The 22,677-nt window shown below is 43.6% G+C and overlaps 1 protein-coding gene across 1 annotated transcript; it reads right to left on the reverse strand.

Annotated features, from left to right (window-relative positions):
• Positions 1-604: 604 nt before the first annotated feature.
• On the reverse strand, positions 605-20,867 carry LOC142764930 (uncharacterized). The gene is made up of 4 exons (XM_075865460.1): positions 20,604-20,867; positions 17,427-17,471; positions 13,258-13,296; positions 605-846 (listed from the first exon to the last, which is right to left on the reverse strand). The coding sequence occupies exons 1-4, from the start codon at positions 20,683-20,685 to the stop codon at positions 677-679; spliced, it is 336 nt and encodes a 111-aa protein (XP_075721575.1). The 5' UTR covers positions 20,686-20,867; the 3' UTR covers positions 605-676.
• Between the last annotated feature and the right edge of the window lie 1,810 nt (positions 20,868-22,677).

Here is a 22,677-nt window from a genome sequence, read left to right on the forward strand (position 1 = left end):
ATTTTTTCGGTGGGGGGGGGGAGATCGGCATGCCTTGTTTATTTTGGGAAGGGCATGCTTTTGATATGGTCATTTTTTGCTCTCATTCAAATCATACCATTACTAACTGTTCTTTTTTGCGCCACAGGCCCCTTCACGATGTATGAGGGCCCGCGGACATTAAAGGCTAGACTAGAAAAAGCTTCACCGGTAAAGCATCGGTATCTTTCACACAGATCGAAAAGGGACTGACGATTAAGCATGTGTATCGCCTATATAGTTGAAAATACTGGCTTGTGGCAACTGAAACATGGTTATAAAGCCAGAATCGTTAAGCTCAATAAAGCAGTGTTATAAAGCAGTGTAAATAAAGCAGTGCTCTCGAGGAAAAAGTATGAGGCTGCTATGCTCGTGTACGTGGTTGGAACATTCGATTTAGGGTGGCTGCACATGGACGTTGATAAGTGCAACCACCCAAGTGCACATAATTTTATGTACGCTTTAAAGAACGTGTTGTTGAAGCAGTTCTCTTCAACAACATGGCTCATTAACGTAATCTATTTTGCACGAAAAATATCTGAGCCTTTTTCAACAGCGTCTAAACAAACATATCTATAGCTACCTCAAAATGGTTGCTTTTCGTATCAAATACTTTATTAAGTGCAATGGCAGCATAAATGATAAGGCCTCCGATACGCTAACGCGCAGCATCTGCCGGATGGCAGCGTGCCTCACATTCACGATATGTGCGAAATGAGTTGCAGTTCAGTCTCTGAGCATTTGGTATGCACATGCGCTGTCGTGGACTGTATGTGAACCTGCGCCAAGACCTTGGGCCGAGGTGTAAAAGTGGAGGGCATAGGCAAGCTGCAAATAAAAAGAAATAGCTCTTACTTACAAGTTATTCATTACGTTTTGAAGGAAACAAATCAAGCCCGAGTCTAGCAGGTCCAGCGACTTGCATCAGCGTGTGGTTCATGAAAACACCATTCATGTGTATAATGAAAGGAATATGCAACCAGTGAACTTCATTCACACAACAGCCAGGGAAAACTAGATAGAATGTTCAATCTGTTTACAGACTACTTGAAATGTTGTGAGTCCTGGACAATATAAAAATAACCTTCAATAACTGGTTTCAGATGACCTCCAGGGCTATCATCTTTCATCACTGGCAGTAGTTTGAATACAAGTGGCCACATGAACAGTAGTTTTTTATCTATACAAGTATTATTGTTTCATTTTTTTACACAGTGCGTAGACATATACCTTCACGCTCTGAACTTTGCGAATGTAAATGCATTGTTGAAAGACAACACGTTGATATCTTGATGAGTCACCTTTTTTATTAATAGTGAACGTGTTGATATCTGGCAGAGTGTTTATTGCAGACACAAAATTTACAAAGTTTATTTTTGCTACTGGCAACTATCGCGTAGCAGTGCGTCATAAAAAATTGCAAGACTGTTTTAATTAACATCAAACACAGCGCCAAATTGTGAGGCCTGATATAAAACAGAAATGGCTAACCTCCCAGAGACTTAGTGTTGCAAGAATACAGGGCAGAATAGGTGATATATTCAGACACAAGCTTCGTTAATTTGGCTAGGTCAATTTAGTTTGTTAATTTGTTAAGAGTCAAATTGGCTGTTGCTCTTGGGGCAAAAATCACTTTAGTGGCCTTAGCACACAAAAAACACTACCCCGTGAAAAACACACCTCTTTCTTCCTACAAAAAGGACAAAATGAGTAGAAATGTGATGACAGTAATGAAACTAGCGAAGGTAATGCTCAACTTGCACTATTGAAGTGCTCGTAGTTGCCTCTAGAGAGATTAAAATTTATTGCATTTCAGGGTGACAAGCAAACAAGCCTCTAAGTACTTTTTAGGATAGGCTGGGCAAATAAAGGGCTTCACTATATTTTTTGGAATGCTAGGAGCCCCTGTGATAGCAGGTTAGAAAGAGGAATACGATGTGTTGCTGAGTAGCGTACTCTTACTACAGGGCAGGGGTGATGCGTGGGCCGTGTGCAAGCTGCGGCCCGCATTTGACACTCTTCCTCTGATATTTTCCAGCTTTTTGAAGCTATTAATTGTTACTTGTATAATAGGTTTTCACTTTATTTACTCATTTATTGCAATTAAATTGTTTTTCTAGTAGGCCACGCCATTTTTAGGGCACACCACGTGGTAACGCACCCGTGAAGTAAAACCCTGTTTCTCGAGGATTGGTCTCGTGATTTGTTATTGCGGAGATTGGCACGGATACTTTTCTGATATCGTGGTGCCAAATCCGCTTTAAAAATAATTCATATATTCTATGTGAAAAACTCCTTGCCTAATATGTCAGAAAAGTTCACAATTTGCTCAAACTACACCATCTATCCGACCACCTCCCTTCCCCCCTCCGTTCTGCGCTTCCTCCTTCTTCTCAGACACGACCCTTTGGAAAACCAAGATTGTGGAGAGCATGGCGTCCCGAAAATTTACCTGTACTGAACAGTTGAATTCTGACATCACTGTTCAGTCTTAATGTTTCAGTCAGAAAAGAAACTAGCTAACGTTGTAAAGGGCTACATTAGACAACTCAGAACGGGGCCTCCGTCATATCTTCTTCTCCATGGTATCTGCTTGGCAGCCGTCAAGCAGTACTTCGAACATACCCACTTTCTGGGACACAAGTTCGCTTTTCCTTCTTCCCTCTTTCCTTTCTTCCTCCACGCTTTCATTTTCCTTTGCCACTCTCCGGCTGTACTATACCATAAATGACCGCGTTTCATTTTTATTTTCTTCCTCCTAACCTTTGCTTTTCATTTACAAGGTCGTACTTTACAATATTATGCATGGCCCTGTTGCCTCTATTTCATTGCTCTTCCCTTTCCGTTCCTTTCTATTATCCTGCTATACTATACCCACGGTCTTGCCTCTTTCATTGGTTCCTGTTCACTTTTACTTCCTTTTACCACTATCCTTATATTCCATACTATATGGGTGATCTTCTGCTCTATTTCTTACTTTTCATTCCTTCTTCACTTCCCTATCCCACTGTCCCGCTTTGCTATACTAGACCAGACTAAACTATGCTAAGAGCTGCTTGTCACATGTGGAGCCGGTCTCGCGCACCGTCAGAACAAAAAGCCTAAGCAGCCTCGCTGTTAAAAGGATTCTGAAGACCACCGTGGTGACGAGACGCCTAGTAATATTCCAGTTTCGGCTGATCAAATGATTTTGAGTGCCAGAGAAACGAGCGTAGCAAACGCAGTCGCCCGAAGACAAGTCTCCAGCATGCACAGGAAGTGCACAGCATCGGGTGCACGCCTTTAGAGACTTGTCGCTGCTAATCTGCCTGTTTGTCATGCCAACTAGCGAACAACATGTTCAAGAAATGCTGAATATACAATAATGCGTTCGAATACACCCCTGATTGTTTTGTCACTGGTAACTTGTTATACACGTTATATTTCTTTAGTCATGATCGGTATAAAGAGCGTGTATGCAGTTATTTTAGCCCTCCAAAATATTTGTAGGTGTAGTTGTTGGTTCATGTCTGTAGTATTTGCATTTCGACATGTCAATACTCTAAACTTTCATTGTGCAGCTTGAATTTGCAATCATAAACTTTCCAAACATGAAGAACAGGTTACAGATCGTGTGACTTCTGTTACACTAAAAGTTATTCGTCATATTTCAAGTCAGGAACCGTAAAAAGTACGTGAAAAGTACAAATCTTTATTGATTGGGCTCACTACTATTTGAGTACGTGTACAGCAATATGAAGGACTACATATGCCTAGAAATAACCAGTTCAGTCTTTCTATTTAGGAATCGGTGGAGCAAGAAGGTGAAACATGTCCTCGCAGAGGTATTTGACCGTTCAGTTTGCATTGTTTTGCCACAAGAGCGACAATATGATGCTACAGCAGCAAATTTTTAAGTCAAGCGAAGATTTGCAAGCAGCCCAAACTTTGCCACACACATCTCAAGCAGGAAGCACGCACAAAATTAGCACAGGCTCACGACGAGTGCGGACAAACAACTGTCGCAGATCGACGCTTAGAGCACGCTTATTTAAACGCAAAAAGACACGCCCAAAAACGACCGCACATTTATACACCGGACGAGCACGCACAGCTGTTTTAATTATTACTTTTTTAGGTGTGTGAAGTGCACTCTTTTTGTACACGTGGCTTTGACAGCGAGCGAATGGACGTTGGTGTTTTAAACAACTGAAACTTCAAAGCAAATTTGACCAGGTAGGACAAGAGGTAGGAAGTGACCAAATCTCGCAATAAGTACGCGTGCGAGTGAGCCACCACGCTAAAAAAAATTGCCCGCAGCTTCCCTCGGGGGAACACTGAGGAGGATGCGGACCATATAATTGGTTAACGGGGTGTTAAAGTGCGACTTACTTGGGTCGATGGCTAAATTGGTTAACGTGGTTGTGAAATGGGGTGTTAAATTGCGACTTACTTGGGTCGATGGCTAAATTGGTTAACGTGGTTGTAGGAGGGGGTGTTAAATGAGTGAACACGTACACACGTATGCGAAAGGGCGGCGCTGGTCGAAGGGACGTCGATCATTGTGTTTGTGGATTCGTTGGAATTCATTTCACCGCGACCTTGGACGTCGACGCGCCGTACAAACCAACCGACGAGCGGCAACTGAGCGAGCGAGCGCCGACCTTGAGTATATATACAGCACGACGGCGCATGCACTGTCAGCTGTTGAATGTTCTCGAAGCGCGACGCCACATGCGCGTCCACTGGAGAATCAGGAGAATTGTAGATGTCGAACGCGGTGTGTAGAGGAGGAAGGGTGCACAGATGGTGGAGGAGTGAAGCGCGCGCGGTGTGTAGAGGAGGAAGGGATGCACAGATGGTGGAAGAGTGGGCGACGGCGCGACGGCGCATGCGCGCGCGTCAGCTGTCGAATGTTCGAGAAGCGGTGCGGACGGCGCACTACAAGGCGCGAGTATAAGATGCTCCGCATCTAAAACACATATGCACACTTCGACCAGGCCTTGTGGAGGCGCGCGCCCTTAGCGAAGCGGGAGATTTCGCGGCACGACGACCTTTTGAGCGCGCGCGCCTAGTACCCACCTGTCGTGCCACATTGTCATGTCGAAAACGCACTGAAGTTGCTGAGCACTGAGGACCGTCAGTGGTACGTAGTGCACATAAATAATTTAACTTGCCCTAAACTAGTCAGAAAGCGTTCGCTCTGTGACTTGGTAGATAGCATCGCGCTGAAGAGAGCGAGGTCGCTTGTGCGAAGTTGCATGCATTAAGTTTCCTCCCTTTTGTTCAAGTTCTTCGCTGGAAAGAACTGTTGAATGTCCACAGCCACTATGTTGTGACTATACAGGGTTCTTTTCTTTGATTCGATTGGTAGAGCCTACTTGCGTTTACCAACGCAAGTAAAACAAGTATACAAATGCTTCAAAGTGTCCAGGCTCAAGCACCCCGGATTTGTCTAGGCTTGCCTCAATGTGCATCAACAGCGGTGACTCTCGCCATCACGAGGAACCACCTCATCAGGACCCACACTAATGTTGTGCTGAGGACACATGCACAATGCCTTGCTCCAACTCTTCGCCATCACCTAGCCTCGCTACCAGTGGATGTACCCCGCACATCTTACTGCAAAACAGTGACCACACAAGGCGAGTCGATCCCAACTTCGTTCTCTCCTACTGCTAGACCTGTGACTGCGCCATGGTGCCTCGCTCTACCAATTATTATTATTACCATACATAGCATCCGGAAAAAAACCGATTTCCTGTCACCGGATCTTAAGCAGCTCACCCTACTTTTATTGTATGAAAAATATCAAGACTCCGTACGTATATACACTGACAGATCGGTTTGGCCGAACAGCACAACCGGAGCAGTCGTGATGCCAAAGCTGGTCACACCGATTAAATTCAAGACGTCCGAAGCAACAACATAAACGGCAGCAGAATTGGCGGCCCTTCATACCGCATTGCAGCCCCGCCGCGGTGGTCTAGTGGCTAAGGTACTCGGCTGCTGACCCGCAGGTCGCGGGTTCGATTCCCGGCTGCGGCGGCTGCATTTCCGATGGAAGCGGAAATGTTGTAGGCCCGTGTACTCAGATTTGGGTGCACGTTAAAGAACCCCAGGTGGTCAAAATTTCCGGAGCCCTCCACTACGGCGTCTCTCATAATCAAATGGTGGTTTTGGGACGTTAAACCCCAGAAATCAATCAATCAATACCGCATTGCAATTTGTCATTGGTCAACATACACGCCAAAGGACCATCTTCCGTGACTCGAAGGCGGCTTTGCAGTCTCTACTATCACCCTTACGCCATCGACCACACGAGCCTCTGGTACTAGAGATAACAGAGGTTATACACCACCTGACTGAGAAAGGGCACCAAATTACATTTCAGTGCTTACGAGGTCACTGCGGAACCATCGGCAATGAACGGGCAGATCAAGCTGCCCGCTCAGCCCACGTAGAAGGCCATGAACTTCTACTACCACTTTCCAGGACAGATGCTGCACGAAAGCTTCGCTGGCTTGCTCCCCAGTACACCACGTCACAATGGAATCAGCCGCACTTCTAGCATGCCTGATTGTGCTCGCTTGACCCTACCTTAAGTCTTCAAGTCGCGTAAAGTTTTTGCCGAACAGACTACACACAATTATCCAGGCTGTGGTTGGGCATTTCATTTCCCAACGCCTACGCTTTGCACTTTGGGATGGCCAGCACCACAGCCTAAGGCCACTTTGGCAATGAAGAAACCATTCAACATATCCTTTGTGACTGCCTAGAGTATAGTTTAGAACGACTATGCCTTTGCGAAAAACTCAGCGAATTAGATAATCAAGCTCTGTTGGAGGAAATAATTTTACAATGTCGACAAGTTGCAACTTCACAGACGAATGCCCTGAAAGCGTTATTGCACTTTTTTGCGATCGACTGGCCTTTCTGAACATTTGTAGCCAGAACGCCCTTCCTGTGTTTGTTTCCGTTTTCTCATGAAAATGAAGAAAGGACTACTTGCCACCGGCAGGAACCAGAAAACGGCACCCCAGCGATGGCCCCATTCCATCCCGTTCGTGCTAAAGAACGCTAATGAAAGTCTGCGTGTTCTGAACAGGCAAGTGCTTTCACTCTATTTTCAGAACACTGTGCTGAACAAGATCAAAGACGTACGACTTAATACAAGGAGAAACATCCTGGCTGTCGATGAGCTGCACTCGAGTGCGCTGAGCATGCTGCAACAAGTAACCAGATAGGTCCATCATACCAGCCGACGGTGGGACCACATCAGGAGTCATTTACGAAATTAACACGGAAATCCCAAACACAGACCTTCCAATACTTATAAAACCAGCGAGACAAGACAACGTCATTTTCAGCCTTGGAAGGCTTGGTAACACACGCTGTGTTAGAGTAACGTTCAAAGGTGACTGTCTTCCCGCCTACGTGAAGGTTGGCCACTTTCGTCAACAAGTTCGACCGTTTATTCCTAAACCCGTGCAATGCTTCAGTTGTCAAAACGTCGGTCATGTAAAGGGTGTTTGCAGGAGCTCCGCAGCGTGCCCCCGGTGCGCCGAACCACACGCGGAAGACAACTGTAGCACTGCCACACTGCAGTGTCCTAACTGTCGAGGTGCTCAAAAGGCTTCTTCGAAAGAATGTCCGGACATAAAGAAAGAATTTTCTATACTGAAGCAAATGGTGTGAGACAGCTAAGCCCACAAAGAAGCTGCTGAATGAATTCGGTGAAGACGACGTCGCCGTCGAAAGTCTTTACGTCGGACAGCGCCAATTTCAGGCAACAAGTCGACGCATCAAGAAAGATCGTCAGCTGCAGTTTGCAGCACGGCAAACACAGACGTTGGAAAAGAGCGAAGGGGCACACCAATCTCTACAGAAGAGTGGCTGCCACTTACGCGTACACAACGCGCAGAAGGGTCGCAGCAGAAGCCGTCTTCTTAAGAGCAAGCTGTTGCAATGGAGGACTTGCGGAACACAGTTCAGCAAGTGATAGCTCTTTTGCGACCCTTAATTAATGCAAATCGCTTGTTCTTAAGCAACACGCATACAACGTCAGCAAATGTGCATTGCAATTACTGGACGTTTTGAGTCCAGTACTCGCAACGCTTGAGTAAATAATGGTTCACCAGCCACTGTCTTTGAGAGAAGAGGTCTGAAAGGCAGCGATTATTCAATGAAATGTCCGGGGACAGAGATCACGCATCGTCAATTTCCGTCGGTTCGTGTACACCAAAGAGTTCCCCATATTTTCATCTGCGAGCCAAACTTGCAAAACGAAATCAGACTTTCTGGTTACGAGTCATTCATGTCGTCTATAACTGCGGACAATAGCAAAGATCTGATGTTTATTCGCCACGACCTCACCTACATTCGTCATCCGTTGTCACCCCACGACGATAATCAATATATAAGTTTAACAGTGAAGAAAAGACTTACCATCACGGTTGTGGGTGCCTATCTCTCTCCGTCAAGCCGTTTCGACCATACAAGACTACAAGGTATACTGTCAGCAACTTCTCACCCATGCATTATAATTGGCGACTTCAACGCTAATCCTACAATTTGGGAAAGTTTGAAGACCAATTTTAAAAGGAGAAAGTTGGTATCCTTTGCCTCCGACAACCAACTTTTCTTGCTAAATGACGGTAGTCCAACGTTCTTTCGTGGTTCAAGGTATAGCAGCTACCTTGACCTGGCCTTTGTCTAACGAGCCCTCGTCAGGCATGCTGTGTGGTTTCCAGAAATATAAACGCATGGAAGTGACCACATTCCCACTTAAGTCAAAATCGAAGGATTGTCCCATGCTAAGATACGCGATAGTGTTCAGAGAGTGGACTGGTTGCAATTTCAGTCTTGCATGAAAGAGCAATTTGAAGCAAACAGATCCCTCGACCTAGAGGAGATAATTAAAAGCACAATTCACGACACTACGTGTTCCCTCACCTGCTCTCCCAAAGTAACGAAGTTTGACATCGAGCTAGAACGAATTCGAGCAATCCGACGGCGGGCTGAACGAAGATACCACGCACGGAGGCAATAGAAGACTTACGGATTGCTCGAAGTATATAAAAGAAGATACAACGCCGGATAAACAAACTCGAGTCACAACATTGGACTGCTTTTTGTGTCACTGACCCACAAAAACATTCATCCCAATTGTGGAAGACGGTACGAGGTCTCCGCATCAAACCCACTCAGTGGTCACCACTGAGGGCTCTCGCACTTTCTGAACAGAGACGTGGAACGGACGTGGCAGGAGACTTCTGTGCCAGAGTATCTGGGCCACTCGCAGTGCCCAATAGCCTATTGCCCTCGACCAACTGTCCACAAACACTGAATTCCCGCATAGATATGCCTTTTTCCATCGCTGAGCTTAGAGCAGCACTAGGTTTGTGTGGATGCAAGTCGGCACCAGGGCCCAATAAAAGTTCTTATAGGGCCCTGTCCAATCTGGGCGAATGCGCGAGTATCCTCCTCCTGGAGCTGTACAACAAATCCTGGCAAGATGGAACGGTCCCGACAACCTGAAAGACAAGTCGCCTAGTTCCACTTCTGAAGCCAGGCAAGTCATCATTGGAGCTTTCGTCTTATGGCCCAATCTCATTGGTCGGTTGTGTAGGCAAAGTTATAGAGAGGATGATCTTGGGACGCCTGTAAGGGTACTTGGAGTGTAACAACATCTACCCAGACGCCATGGCAGGATTTCGGCGTGGTCGATCATTGATTGACAACGTAGTCGACCTGGTCACTTACGTTCAACACGAGAAAGGGTCGTAAGCGTCTCTGCGCATTTTTGTTCCTAGACGTCAAACGGGTGTATGACAACGTTACGCATGAAGCTGTTCTCACCGCTCTCGAAGATGTAGGTAGTAGGTTGTCGGATGTATCGCTGGATACGTAGTTATTTATCAACGCGATCTTTCTTTGTGAGCACTGAAGACGGTCAAACGTGTCCACATTACAGCCACCATGGCGTCCCCCAGAATGGCGTACTCAGCCCTGTGCTGTTTAATCTAACATTAATTGCTCTCACTGAGCATCTGCCAAGCACAGTCAGGCTATCAATGTTTGCGCATCGGCTGTAACACACTTGCAGTTATGAGGGAGAATTCAAAGAGCTGCCACTGAAACGTTACGTTACCTCCGCAATCGAGGCTTGGAAATTTCTTCCGAGAAATGCACCCTCGTAGCTTTTACACGAAAGCCTATGCATAAGTTCACTATAGGCATCAATGGTCAAAGTGTACCATACGTTCGATCGCACAAGTTTTTGGGCGTCATAATTGACAGGAATCTATCATGGAGCGATCACGTTTCGTAGATGAAGAAACGGTTAATGAACATCTTTAATATACTAAAATTCTTTGCAGGGAAGACATGGGGAATGTCTCCCAGTGCAATGCTACAGTTGTACAGGGTACTTTTTCTCAGTTTCTTGCGGTACAGCTTACCGGCATTGAGCAAGGCAAGCATAACAAGCCTCCGAACGCTACAGAGTGTTCAGTCACAGGCACTGCGAATTTGCCTCAGCTTGACCCGTAGTGCGTCGACAATGGTTACTATAGCAATCGCTGGTGACCACCTCATCACGCACACATCGACGTTGAGTCACTCAGGACACATATAGGGCACATTGCTCGAACACCCTGCCACCACCTAGCTTCTTTACCAGCAGACAGACAACGTTCGTCATTTTGTCAAACGGTAACCACATATTGCGCCAACATGTTTCACACCCGCCGTAGGCCTTCGACTCCTTTTTGGTGCTTGACTTAGGCTAACATCAGGCTAACTGTACCTGGCATCCAGAAAAAAGCAGATATATCATCACTTGCTTTTCGATAGCTTGCTCTGCTTTGGTTACACGAGATGTATGAAGGCTGTATACGCGTATACACCGACGGCTCTGTTTTACAGAAAAGTTCAACGGCATCATTTGTTGGCGTTGGCAAACCTGTTGGCAAACGCCAACAAGACCTCCCACCTTACGACATCAACGAGAGCAGAGATCACAGCTGTTCGTGCCACATTGCAATTCATCAGCGATCAACAGCTACAAAAATGGAAAATTTTCAGTGACTGAAAGGCGGCACTGCAATCCCTTCTATCACCTTTACGCCACGGCCCGTACGAACAGTTGGTATTCGAGATTGCAGAAAAGACTCACTAATTCATTGAAAAAAGACATGAAATAGCCATTCAATGGCTTCCAAGTTATTGATGAATAATTGGCAATGAACGGGCCGATAGAGCTGCCCGTTCCGCCCATACTGAAAGCGATCAAATATCAATTCCGCTTTCCAGAACTGACGCTGCACGGAAACTCCACATGCTGGCTCGCAAGCGCACCACGTCACAATGAAACGAGCCACATTTCATCCTTGCACGGATATATACCTTAGGCCCATCTCTCAGTCTTCGAATTACTCCGGAATTACGCCGACGAGACGCTACTATGCTGTGCACAATATGTTGGGCGTCGCATTTACCAATGCGTACGCGTTGCACATAGAAATAGCTGACACTGCTGCATGCGATCATTGTGGCAGTGACGAAACAACTTGGCACATTCTGTGTGAATGCCCACAATACTGCTCGCAGAGACATTCACTGTGCAATTCACTAGATGAACTGGACAACCAGCCTCTTTCGGAAGAAAGAATCCTGCGCTACCAACAGGACTTTGTGTCGCATAAAAAGGCTGTAAAGGTGCTCATGCGCTTTTTGCGTTCAACCGGCTTGCTCAAACGACTGTGATCGTAACTCCCTGAATGTGTGTGCATGTGATTGTTTTCTAATTGATTTTATATCTTTCTATCCTCTTTCCGATCCTTTTCCCCACCCCCGTACAGGCTAGCAAAATAGTTCTTCTAGGTTAACCTCCCTGTCTCTTCCTTTTACTTCTCTCTCTCTCTCTCTCTCTCTCCGTTTTCTCATGTGTGCATGTGCGTTTTTTTTCCTTCTATCCATCCCCTCTTTCTTTTCTATATTCCCCCCTACCCCCCAGTGCTGGGTAGCAAACCGGATGCAATATCGGCTTAACCTACCGATCTTCTTTCTCTCTCTCTCTCTCGTTTTTTTCGCGATGTGTTAGTATATATTTTGCAACGTCATAATCGGGACGGAAGTCCCGTGTTTAAGCGCTGTTTTATTTTTTATCATGGAATCTAACTAAGTCACCCTAACTGCTTCTCTGCCTTGACATGCTGTTTATTATTTTCATAAAGATATATGCTATACTAATACGAATATGGTAATAAGGGTTCTGAATGTGCCACCTTAAGACAAAATAGACACCTTTCCCTGACTGTCGGATGTGCGATATTGTGAGACGAATTTCTGTAAAATACAATAAAACAACCGTGAATAGCATATGCTGGCTGTCTCGAGAAAGGAAAACGCATTTGAAGGCGGCTGAAGCTTCTTCTCTTAAACCTCTCTTCGTAGTTTTCAAAGTGTCATGATTTCTTTAAGAATCTTTGAGTACTGACGTGCCGATAAGCACAACATGCATTTTAGAAAAACCACCTAACGAGACGTTGCCAGTCTGCTTAGTTCAGCCAACCGCATATTACGTTTTATTTCGAAAAGTTGGCCGCCACCTGTATTCGTGTTGGTTTTAACGCGATAGCGTCGAGCAGCTCGTTTCATAGAAATTCTGCCACGAGTGTCAGCGTCGGTGTTGGACATGAGCGAAAAATCTTCATTTTATACGGGGGTCAAAACAGGGTAGTTTGGGTTTGAGTAGGAATCGAACTCAGCTCATTTGCCTGGCAAGCGCATGTTCTGCCGCACCGCCATGCTTTTTGTTGCGTTAGCAGGGAAAAGACTTTCCCCTGCTTGGAAATGCAGGGAAAGTAGCTTTCATACTTTCCAAACACAGGTGTCCTGTGTACAAGCTTCACAATCCAACATGAAATATTGCCGCAATAATCCGTGGTACAAGCGCCCATTGTCAGCGAGCGTCAGAACACGTGATTAGCTAATGGCTTTGTGGTTTACAGCTGGTCACCCAATACAAAAGGCACACATGCTACTGCGTCTATTCCTTAAAGGCCACATAGTCGGTGCATAGCAAGTTGCGTACCGGGAATAGGACATCGCTAGTGCCTCCAACGCTCAGAGGTGATGTTTCAGGGTCCCATAACTTTTTGTAATAATCAGTTTTTCTTCACCAACGTAAGCCAAGAAATAATATGGTTAGTATTGTAACAGAAAATTAGGAAAAGCAAATTAAAAAAATCTTACCTTGTGGATAGCGGCATCGGCGAATTCTTCTGTCGCAATCTTGGAAAGAAATTGGTTATTTAGTTCGAAGAAAATGAGTACTTTGGAAAAAGGCGTCGTGTGGAACAAAACAATTAGCAAGTTGTCCGCAGCGCGAGGATACGCGCAAGTTCACAGTGATTTTTTAGACGCAAAGCTTCTCATCAGAACGTAGACGAGCTGAGAAAGGCAGTGGTCAGGTGCCACAGTCCTCTTCAAGGGCAGTTTACTTTCGTCCCGGGCAATTTTTTTTCTGAGAATAGCGCATATAATAATTTGTTCTTAGGTGCTTTGAATTGAAGTGTGACGATGTTATAACTTTTCAAGCGAATGTTCTTAGTTCAGATGAACGAAATATATTAAGTAGATAAGGCTTTGAAGAATAACTACAGGCTAGCTGTGCTAAGCGCTCCAGTATGCCGAAGACTAGGGCATGTTTTTTTTTCAATATAGGTAAACATTAGGGCAGCTTAGCCCTAGTGGTGGTAAGCCTGACATGAGTGCCGTGCTGGGAAGTTCTCTTTGTTTGCCCTCGCTTTTTTCTCCCTATTCTTTTTTTTCATTTTTCAAGTTTTTTCTTTTTGCTTTCTTTCTGATATATCTGGATGTGTATCGACATTACTTGAGGAACTGGTAAGTTTCACTAAAAAAGCTGGTAACTGGTTTCATCATCATCATCATCATCATCATCAGCCTGACTACGTCCACTGCAGGGCAAAGGCCTCTCACATGTTCCGCCATTTAACCCGGTCCTGTGCTTGCTGCTGCCAATTTATACCCGCAAACTTCTTAATCTCGTCTACCCACCAACCTTCTGTCTCTCCCTAACCCGCTTCCCTTCTCTGGGAATCCAGTTGGTTACCCTTAATGACCAGCGGTTATCCTGCCTACGCGCTACATGCCCGGCCTATGTTCATTTCCTTTTCTTTATTTCAACTATGATATCCTTAACCCCCGTTTGTCCCCTAATCCACTCTGCTCTCTTCTTGTCTTTTAAGGTTACACCTACCATTTTTCTTTCCATTGCTCGCTGCGTCGTCCTCAATTTAAGCTGAACCCTCTTTGTAAGTCTCCAGGTTTCTGCTCCGTAGCTAAGTACCGGCAAGATACAGCTGTTGTATACCTTCCTCTTGAGGGATAGTGGCAACCTACCTGTCATAATTTGAGAGTGCTTGCCGAATGTACTCCACCCCATTCTTATTCTTCTAGTTACTTCAATCTCGTGGTTAGGCTCTGCGGTTATTACCTGCCCTAAGTAGACATAGTCTTTTACAACTTCAAGTGCACTATTACCTATCTCGAAGCGCTGCTCCTTTCCGAGGTTGTTGTACATTACTTTCGTTTTCTGCAGATTAATTTTAAGACCCACCTTTCTGCTCTCCTTGTCTAACTCCGTAATCATGAGTTGCAATTCGTCCCCTGAGTTACTCAGCAATGCAATGTCATCGGCGAAGCGCAGGTTACTAAGGTATTCTCCATTAACTCTTATCCCTAACTGTTCCCATTCTAGGCTTCTGAAAACCTCCTGTAAGCACGCGGTAAATAGCATTGGGGAGATTGTGTCCCCCTGCCTTACACCCTTCTTGATTGGTATTCTGTTGCTTTCTTTATGAAGCACTATGGTAGCAGTTGATCCCCTGTAGATTTCTTCAAGAATGTTTATGTATACTTCATCTACGCCCTGATTCGGCAGTGTCTGCATGACGGCTGATATTTCTACTGAATCAAACGCCTTCTCGTAATCTATGAAGGCTATGTATAGTGGTTGGTTATACTCTGGGCATTTTTCTATTACCTGATTGATAGTATGAATCTGGTCAGTTGTTGAGTAGCCTGTTCGAAATCCTGCTTGTTCCTTTGGTTGATTGAATTCTAATGTTTTCTTTACTCTGTTAGCAATTACCTTTGTTAATAGCTTGTATACTGAACAGAGCAAGCTGATCGGCCTGTAATTCTTCAAGTCCTTGTCATCTCCTTTCTTATGTATTAAGATGATGTTAGCGTTCTTCCAAGACTCTGGTACCCTTCCCGTCAGGAGACACCTCGTAAACATGGTGGCTAGTTTTTCTAACACAATCTGTCCTCCATCTTTCAGCAGATCTGATGTTACCTGATCCTCACCAGCAGCTTTGCCTCTTTGCATGCTCTCCAAAGCTTTTCTGACTTCTTCTATCATTACTGGTGGGGTGTCATCTGGGTTACTGCTAGTTCTTATAGTATTAAGATCGTGGTTGTCTCGGCTACTGTACAGATCTCTGTAAAACTCCTCTGCTATTTTAACTATCCTTTCCATATTGGTAGTTATTTAGCCTTCTTTGTCCCTTAGTGCATACAACCGACTTTTGCCTATTCCAAGTTTCCTCTTCACTGCTTTGACGCTTCCTCCGTTTTCAGAACTGGTTTCATGTGTAGATATATAGAAAACACTGGTCAATAGGGCATGTGTAAGTGTGGGGTTGTGACTAAAAGAGACTCAAAGTGGGGGCTAAACAAGGAAACTTGTTATGCTATAACATGAATAAAAAGATTTATAAAAACACATTCTCCCACATTTTAGGGTACATACTGTATGCACTGTGTATAAAAAGCAGTCCTTTCTAACGCGCACATTTTCTAACGTACTGTTTTGTGTGCTCTGTGTCCCGAAATGGTATCAGAGTTTCGCTTGACCTAATGCTTTTTTTACCTTATTCTTAACTTGTGGTTGAAGAGAAGGATTGTCTATGAAAGACAAGGATTGTATATGAGAAAGCTTTCACACATGCTTATGGAAGTATTTTGCCAATAAAGAGCATGGACGACTACTCGCTCTTGTCGGCACTTTACCATAGCCTGTGCTATCTTGGTCAAAAAGAAGGCGAATACCAGGCCCTTACTCAATATTACATCCTTGAATATATTCATACGGCTTCTTGAAAAAAAAACATATAAATAGGCGTATATATGAAGCTCCGAACATACGCCTAACTTTGTTATAATTCACGAAGCAAAGATTACGCTTTTGATGTTGTTATGTGTAGATACCATAATGAACTCTAGCTAGACAGCTGCGAAGTACTGCTGTTCTAAAAGTTGTCCATCCTGTTCAACAAAACTGTATAGGTATGTATCGTGACCGTCTTATTTGAAAAATTTGCGTGGTATATCTAGATCGTTAATCATTCAAATTTGCTGGTAAGTATGGGTACAAACTATCACAGGATTGCGAGACCAGCCGTTGTAATCCGCACCACATTATTAAAGCGACAACGTTAAACAGCTTGTTTCACAGAAATTTTGAAGCTGGTGCCAGCGTGGGTGTCGTTGTTTGGGAGGAAAAAACTAAGACCTTGTTTGTGACCACAAAATTGAGGAAGACGCAAATAAAATTAATTATTAAATCAGTGGATCCGAGTGAGGATTCAACTCAGGCTGTCGTCTGCCAGGTGTTCAACCACACAGTCACGATTCTTGTTGAGACTACTTCGGAAAAAAAAGCACTGTAAAATTGCATGTACCGGAAGCAGTCTCCTGAACTGGCCAGGGGTCAAATCATGTGAAATAACCCATGAGTAGCTGTTTTTAAGGCCCACCATTACAAAGGGCTTAGAAATCTTTATTTATAATCATAATGAGAACCTTAAATGTTGTAGGTATGAGCGGCCAGCGTTTATCTCAAGAAGCTTAGATCTGTACGATCAATCGTGCAGTGACCTTCATGATCTAAAATGAGTGCCTAATTGTTTCAAATGCTGGTGACCCTGCGTGTAGTGAATGATTTCAGTGTTTAATATTGTTTGTGTCGCCTAGTGTCTTTCTGGATAAAACCGGAATATACCAAAGTAACACGCGTGGCAATATATTTCAAAATTCACTATCACCTTTCATAGTTGTTTGACTTTAAACTTTTTTGTGGAGTTCTGTTTTTTTTTTCTATTGTGGCAACCACTTTCATCGCCGGCAAAGAAAAATGGGGTGTGAAACAATCTTTCGTTATGCGCATGTAGAATGAATGTGTCATGAAACAATTCTCACTGTCGGAGTTGCGTGGAAACGACGGTCACGCAACTTGTTCAGAAATCGTGCTCAAGGTGCCCGAAATTCATATACAGATGTTTTCAGCTGCTGCAGTGTAAACATTACAGAATAAATATTTTTTCTGCAATTCTCACCTTCAGGTATTATTCTTTCCTCTACTTGTATCCTTTCATATGTTCCTTCAGATAAGAAAAATCAACAATAAAATATTACATTATTTTCGAGAAAATAACACACGCAATAATCCTCCTTGCGTGCCTCTACTATCTGCAGGAAAGCACAAACTGTATATTGAATCTTTAAACATTACTCTCTCATGGACAACCCATGTATAGATATTACTTGTTCGGTAATTCTGTGATACATAAGCACGCAATGTGTTTCGCATGAACACTCATATGCTCTTATCTTTGAAATGTCACCGTGTGTCCCATCAAAACTGTAAGAAATGAAATAGCTCGTCATAAGGCGTTATATAATTGATCTCGAACCAAATGAAAATGTGCCGATAAAGTACATAGCCAGACGTTTGCAGAATGGTGGGCCTGCTGGTATATTGCGTACTTATTTCTTTGTATATGCACAGAGGCGTAGCTCGTAAAATTTTGCCTAATAAACGTGTGCTCTGCCGTTATCCAAGTTTGTGAAAGATGAGCGATTGTGCTAGGTTTGTAACTTCTTCGAGCTCCATCATCTAAGCTTGAATGTACTGTGACTAGTGCATCAACATTTTTATCATACTTTGGACCTTGGCGATACAGTTGATCTGTGCTGTTACACTGCCATTGTTTCACCCAGTTGAATAAACACTTGAGGGATGAACAATTTTATCCTCCCCTGTTTCTCTGAGTATTCTTCAGCGTCAAATGAAAACTTGAATACATGCAAGCTGAGGCTCTTTGCAACCTCAACTTTTTAACATCTGTAACGGTCGTTATTGATATATATTGCCACCTTTCGTCGAGGGCAAGCGTTAAACGCAATTTTGGCAAAGTTGAAAAGCACCGACTATATTTGGTTGTATGAAATTACGACTAAAAGTTGCGGTGGGACGGCTTAATATCTTCCTCAGCTGCCCTTGATCTTGATTACGAGTTTATGGATGGATGGATAGATATAAGAATCAAAAACTTTATCGGGGTCCTAAAGGATTCCACCCCGGTTTTATATGGGTAGGATCGTAGGCAGCTCTCTCGTAGGGACGCAAAGGCCTATAGCCTCACCGCTGCATCGTCGGCCTTCTGGACAACCTTGAGTTGTCTTCTGAGGACCGGACTCGTGAGCACTAAATGAAAGACAAGTTAGGAGAATTCTTGATTTTTTCTTGTAAAGAAAGGCACCTCCAGAGCATGTGGTTCAAATCGCAGCGATTGTGGCAGTCTGGACAAAGTTCCTACATGGCGGAGTAATGGCTATACATTACGAGGCTAGGTTATGTTTTCGTCTGTTTCCAATAATTTGCAAACGGGTTATACCTTCGTGAATGCTGGTTTAATAGTTCTGCTTGTAGGAAAGTAATACAGAGCAGAGACGTCATGTTAGTTACTGCAGTGGTCGTGTTACGTAAATAGCCTCCAACATGTTGAGCTGGCCTTGCTGTATAGCACATGAGTCTGCTGCTAACCTTACTTGATAGCGCAATTAAGTTGTTATCGCATTCAAGACCGCGCCATTGTAGTGCACCTGTGAATTCTTCGCCCCAAATGATGTCACGCCGTCCTACAAGCAATATTGTCCTCCACAGATGAAACACATTCTTTTTTGCGCTGTTGACTGACGTTGTCAACTCCAAGCAAAACTTAGGTGCGGGCTACGGCAGACGCGGCAAGCAGCAAGACGGCAAACTTACTTTCGTATTCAGAAAGGTTCCCGTTTTTTGACCTCTCAAATTATCTTGTTTATCTCGCTTCTTATCAATCGAAGGGTGACTGTAGAATATTACTGCGTACACTTCGTGCGGGAGACTTCATTTTTTCATAGGCGGGTGCTGGTTTACAGAACTAGGGACAGCGCCTAGAAACCATGCTACTCTACGCGCACATTTCACTGTTCGAAGCCCTCAAAGTTCACTGAACTTCAGACGAGCTAAAGAAGTGTTTCCGCTCATTTCTGAGCTTTCAAAATACTCTTACGAGTGTAAAGTAATACGGGATTGCAATGTGATCACACACCCAGTTCACCTCTTTGCTGTCATACTAACTTAGGCAGGAATGGAGTTGGAGCGCTTCATGTCGTCTGATGTTTCGCATTGAGGGAATCAGGCGGAAGTAATAAAGTAAAAAGCAGCGTGTTGAAGTAGGCACGTGTCAGCGCTACCTAGGCCTGACAACTGTTAACGTGCGCAGGTTTTACTTGTTGCTAGTCGGTTAAAGAACTGGCAAACTTAGTTTTTCTTTCTTTCTCTGTTTTACTTTTTTTGACTTCTTCCTGGTTATTTTTCCAAGCACACCACTGCTAAGTCCCCTTTCCTCTCGTTTTCCCTCTAGCTACAAGCTTTTAAGCATTCATCTTACCAAAATAAATAGATGGAGCTAAACACAAGCCCCTCAACATTCAGATATTAGTATTAGTACAGTCTCTGCTGCACCAACTGTCCACTCTCACATCATTTACTATGCAAGAACATAGAGTGGATGAAAACAAGTGATGTGTAAACATAACTCAGGTAAGTAGAGATTTTTCGCGTTCACGCTGACTCAGCAGGTCATATTCGAACAGACATAATCAACAAAAGGTATTATACAATTTTGTTAAATACGTTGCAGCGTGGCTTTCGAAAAACAGGTTTGGTGAAACAGACCAACATTGTTTATTCATTATTTTTTTTCCTCTAAAAGAAATATGAAACTGTTCACTATATATTTTGTTGATTTTCGCTGAAGCAATTCACAAGGTGTCGCTTCTTTTATTGCTACTTAAACCTTACTATTCCTAGTGTAGACACTCTAATCTGAAACGGAAAATGAAGAACCATACTGAAATTGTAACTGCTAATAATTTTGCATTCCGTGTTGTGATGTTGAGGCGTGTGTTCGTGGCATTGTTGAAAGATGGTGTCGTTGGCTCGTTGCCTTATATTTGATGATGAATACTTGTTTACGGTTATTACACTAAAATTCAACTATTGATTTGCGATCACCTCCTATTTGGCGAGAAAAGCAATCTGCATTTATATTAGCACAAAAACTATTGTGACAATATTTCGAAGAAGCTCATGACGCTAATGAGAAGGAAAGTTAATTGAGAGATAATGAGTAAGATTCTAAACTGCTTTGTTAGTACTAAATATAGAAAAAAATATATAGACGTACCATGTTGAGTAGCGTCCACCTCATCCTTGGAAAGTGCCAAATATAGAAAAAAAAGTGTAACAAGACATTTCACTGATAACATGACCGAGTGTAAGATTGTAGTACACAGGGCTTACATATATTCTCGCCTTTAGTTCCAAGGATATAAATAGGTATGGATATCCAAGCTCAAATATTTTAATTTCAAGGCTCAAACATGGCTGCTCATACAGACTAACTTTTAACGAAATTGCTTGCGTGTCATCTCCACTCAATGGTGCATCGGAGATTTCACTGTTAGAAGGCCTAGTGCTGCGTATTGTTTAAACTGCTTTAGGGTTGCGGTAATTGATTGGTGACGTGAGAGTGCGAAAGACAGATGCGTGACAGGGTGTCTATTTCTTGCAGAAGCAAATGAGTATTGGATAATGGGGAATTCTGAAATTGCTATTGAGCACAGTGTTTCGCTCACCGGAAAGACATTTTATTAACGTGTCGCAGAGTCCAGAAAAGAAAGTTCGCCTTTGTAATATAACGAATGTACTAAATACTTCCCGTCGGTGGTCATTCAAGCCCAGTTCATTATTCTATGTGTTTAAACGAAACAACTACAATACTGAGAATATCATATTACGTATAAATTTATAGAAATTATGTAAAAGATCTTACACCACTTATTCAATTATTGTAACAAGTGCCCCCCCCCCTATCCTATGGCTTATTATTTTACTTACACTGAGCAGTTTCAATAGAAGTGCACTGTAGCAAATCGTTTTACAAATAAAAAGAATTATTGATTAGGAGTTACCTGTTAGATATTTATTTCAGTTGTTCAAAGAAGATGAACATTCTCATAAGTTGAACAAGAATGCTGCATATGAAGGCGTATAGCTATTACTGTGCTTCGCTGACTGCTTTACTTTTGAAAACGCCGTTGTTGCACAGGAATTCTTGCTTCAACGCGTAGCGATCAGCCTGAATGTCCACTATTCGAGAACCCTGCGGCACTCATAAATTGTTCCCTGCGTTCTTTTGTACAGATGCGTTGTCTCATTGGGCTACGTGTTACCACGTCAAGAGAGCACGCCGAATCGGGTGGTGTTATCGAAGTGCAAATAACGCCACTCTCCTTACACCTAAGAGCACGTCAAAGAAACAAGGTTGCCTCAACAAATATGAAGTTTTCTTTCAATATGTACCTCATAATAGTATCGTGGTTTTGACAAAAGCCATTAGCTAATATTGCCATCGAGGAAGGCCATTCACAAAGTCTGCTTCATTATTGAATAATATATTCGTAGTCCTACCACCATGACGATAAATATTTCCGAACGTTGTGGCACCGGTACGTATCGTTGGCAGTACTTGCACATTGGAAACTTATTTTTAAGTCCTATGAGTATCCATTAGAAAATGAGAACCCGTCTCTGCTCTTCTGTTATCGGTAGTGCAATGGGCCGGTAGGCATGACGCGAGCAATTCCTGCGTGATAGGTATTTTACCACGTAGCTAGCAACGCAATCTTACATTATGTTGCTTTAAGTTTGCACATGACTAATAAATACAAGATGTTACATATTAGCCACCTGACTCTATGTAACGTGATGTTAAGTCATTTTATCACGTCACTGGCAACACCATGGCATGTTATTTTAATCGCGTCACTAATGCTTACACGATATCATCTAGTACGTAGTCACGAGACTAGTTAGTACGTGATGTTACTTGATGCCTAGTTACTGAATAGACTTACCCATTAGATTTATTTTATCCAGTGCATGACGAATTGGTGCACATGGTTTGGAAGCGAAGCCTTAGATGAAGGACGAGACAAAACCAGCGCCTGCTGGTTCATCGTTTCGTGATGGTGATAGTTTTCGTTCGCCTTACCCGGAGCAATGAAAATTTTGGACAGCGCTACTGTTGAAAATGACTTGATTCGCAGCGTTCTAAACGCTGTGACTATCAAAACAAACGCAGCGTCAATGTTCATGTTTCAAACCATCCAGGCGTGTTCATTCAGACACCCCTAACTACAAACACGTCGAAGTGCACTCCTAACTTGGCGGCTTAACAGGTAAGACGCCAGACCACC

Source organism: Rhipicephalus microplus, chromosome 6 (genome assembly GCF_043290135.1).
Source record: "Rhipicephalus microplus isolate Deutch F79 chromosome 6, USDA_Rmic, whole genome shotgun sequence".
Classification (NCBI taxonomy): domain Eukaryota; kingdom Metazoa; phylum Arthropoda; class Arachnida; order Ixodida; family Ixodidae; genus Rhipicephalus; species Rhipicephalus microplus.

What these genes read in the sequence shown, in the direction of transcription:
- LOC142764930 (XM_075865460.1), bottom strand. Translation starts at nt 20,685, where the DNA reads ATGTTATCAGTGAAATGTCTTGTTACACTTTTTTTTCTATATTTGGCA. An exon ending in GGAAAGAATAATACCTGAAG is followed by an intron (nt 13,297 to 17,426) that starts GTGAGAATTGCA and finishes TTTCTTTCCAAG; the next exon opens with ATTGCGACAGAAGAATTCGC. An exon ending in CCGATGCCGCTATCCACAAG is followed by an intron (nt 847 to 13,257) that starts GTAAGATTTTTT and finishes TTTTATTTGCAG; the next exon opens with CTTGCCTATGCCCTCCACTT.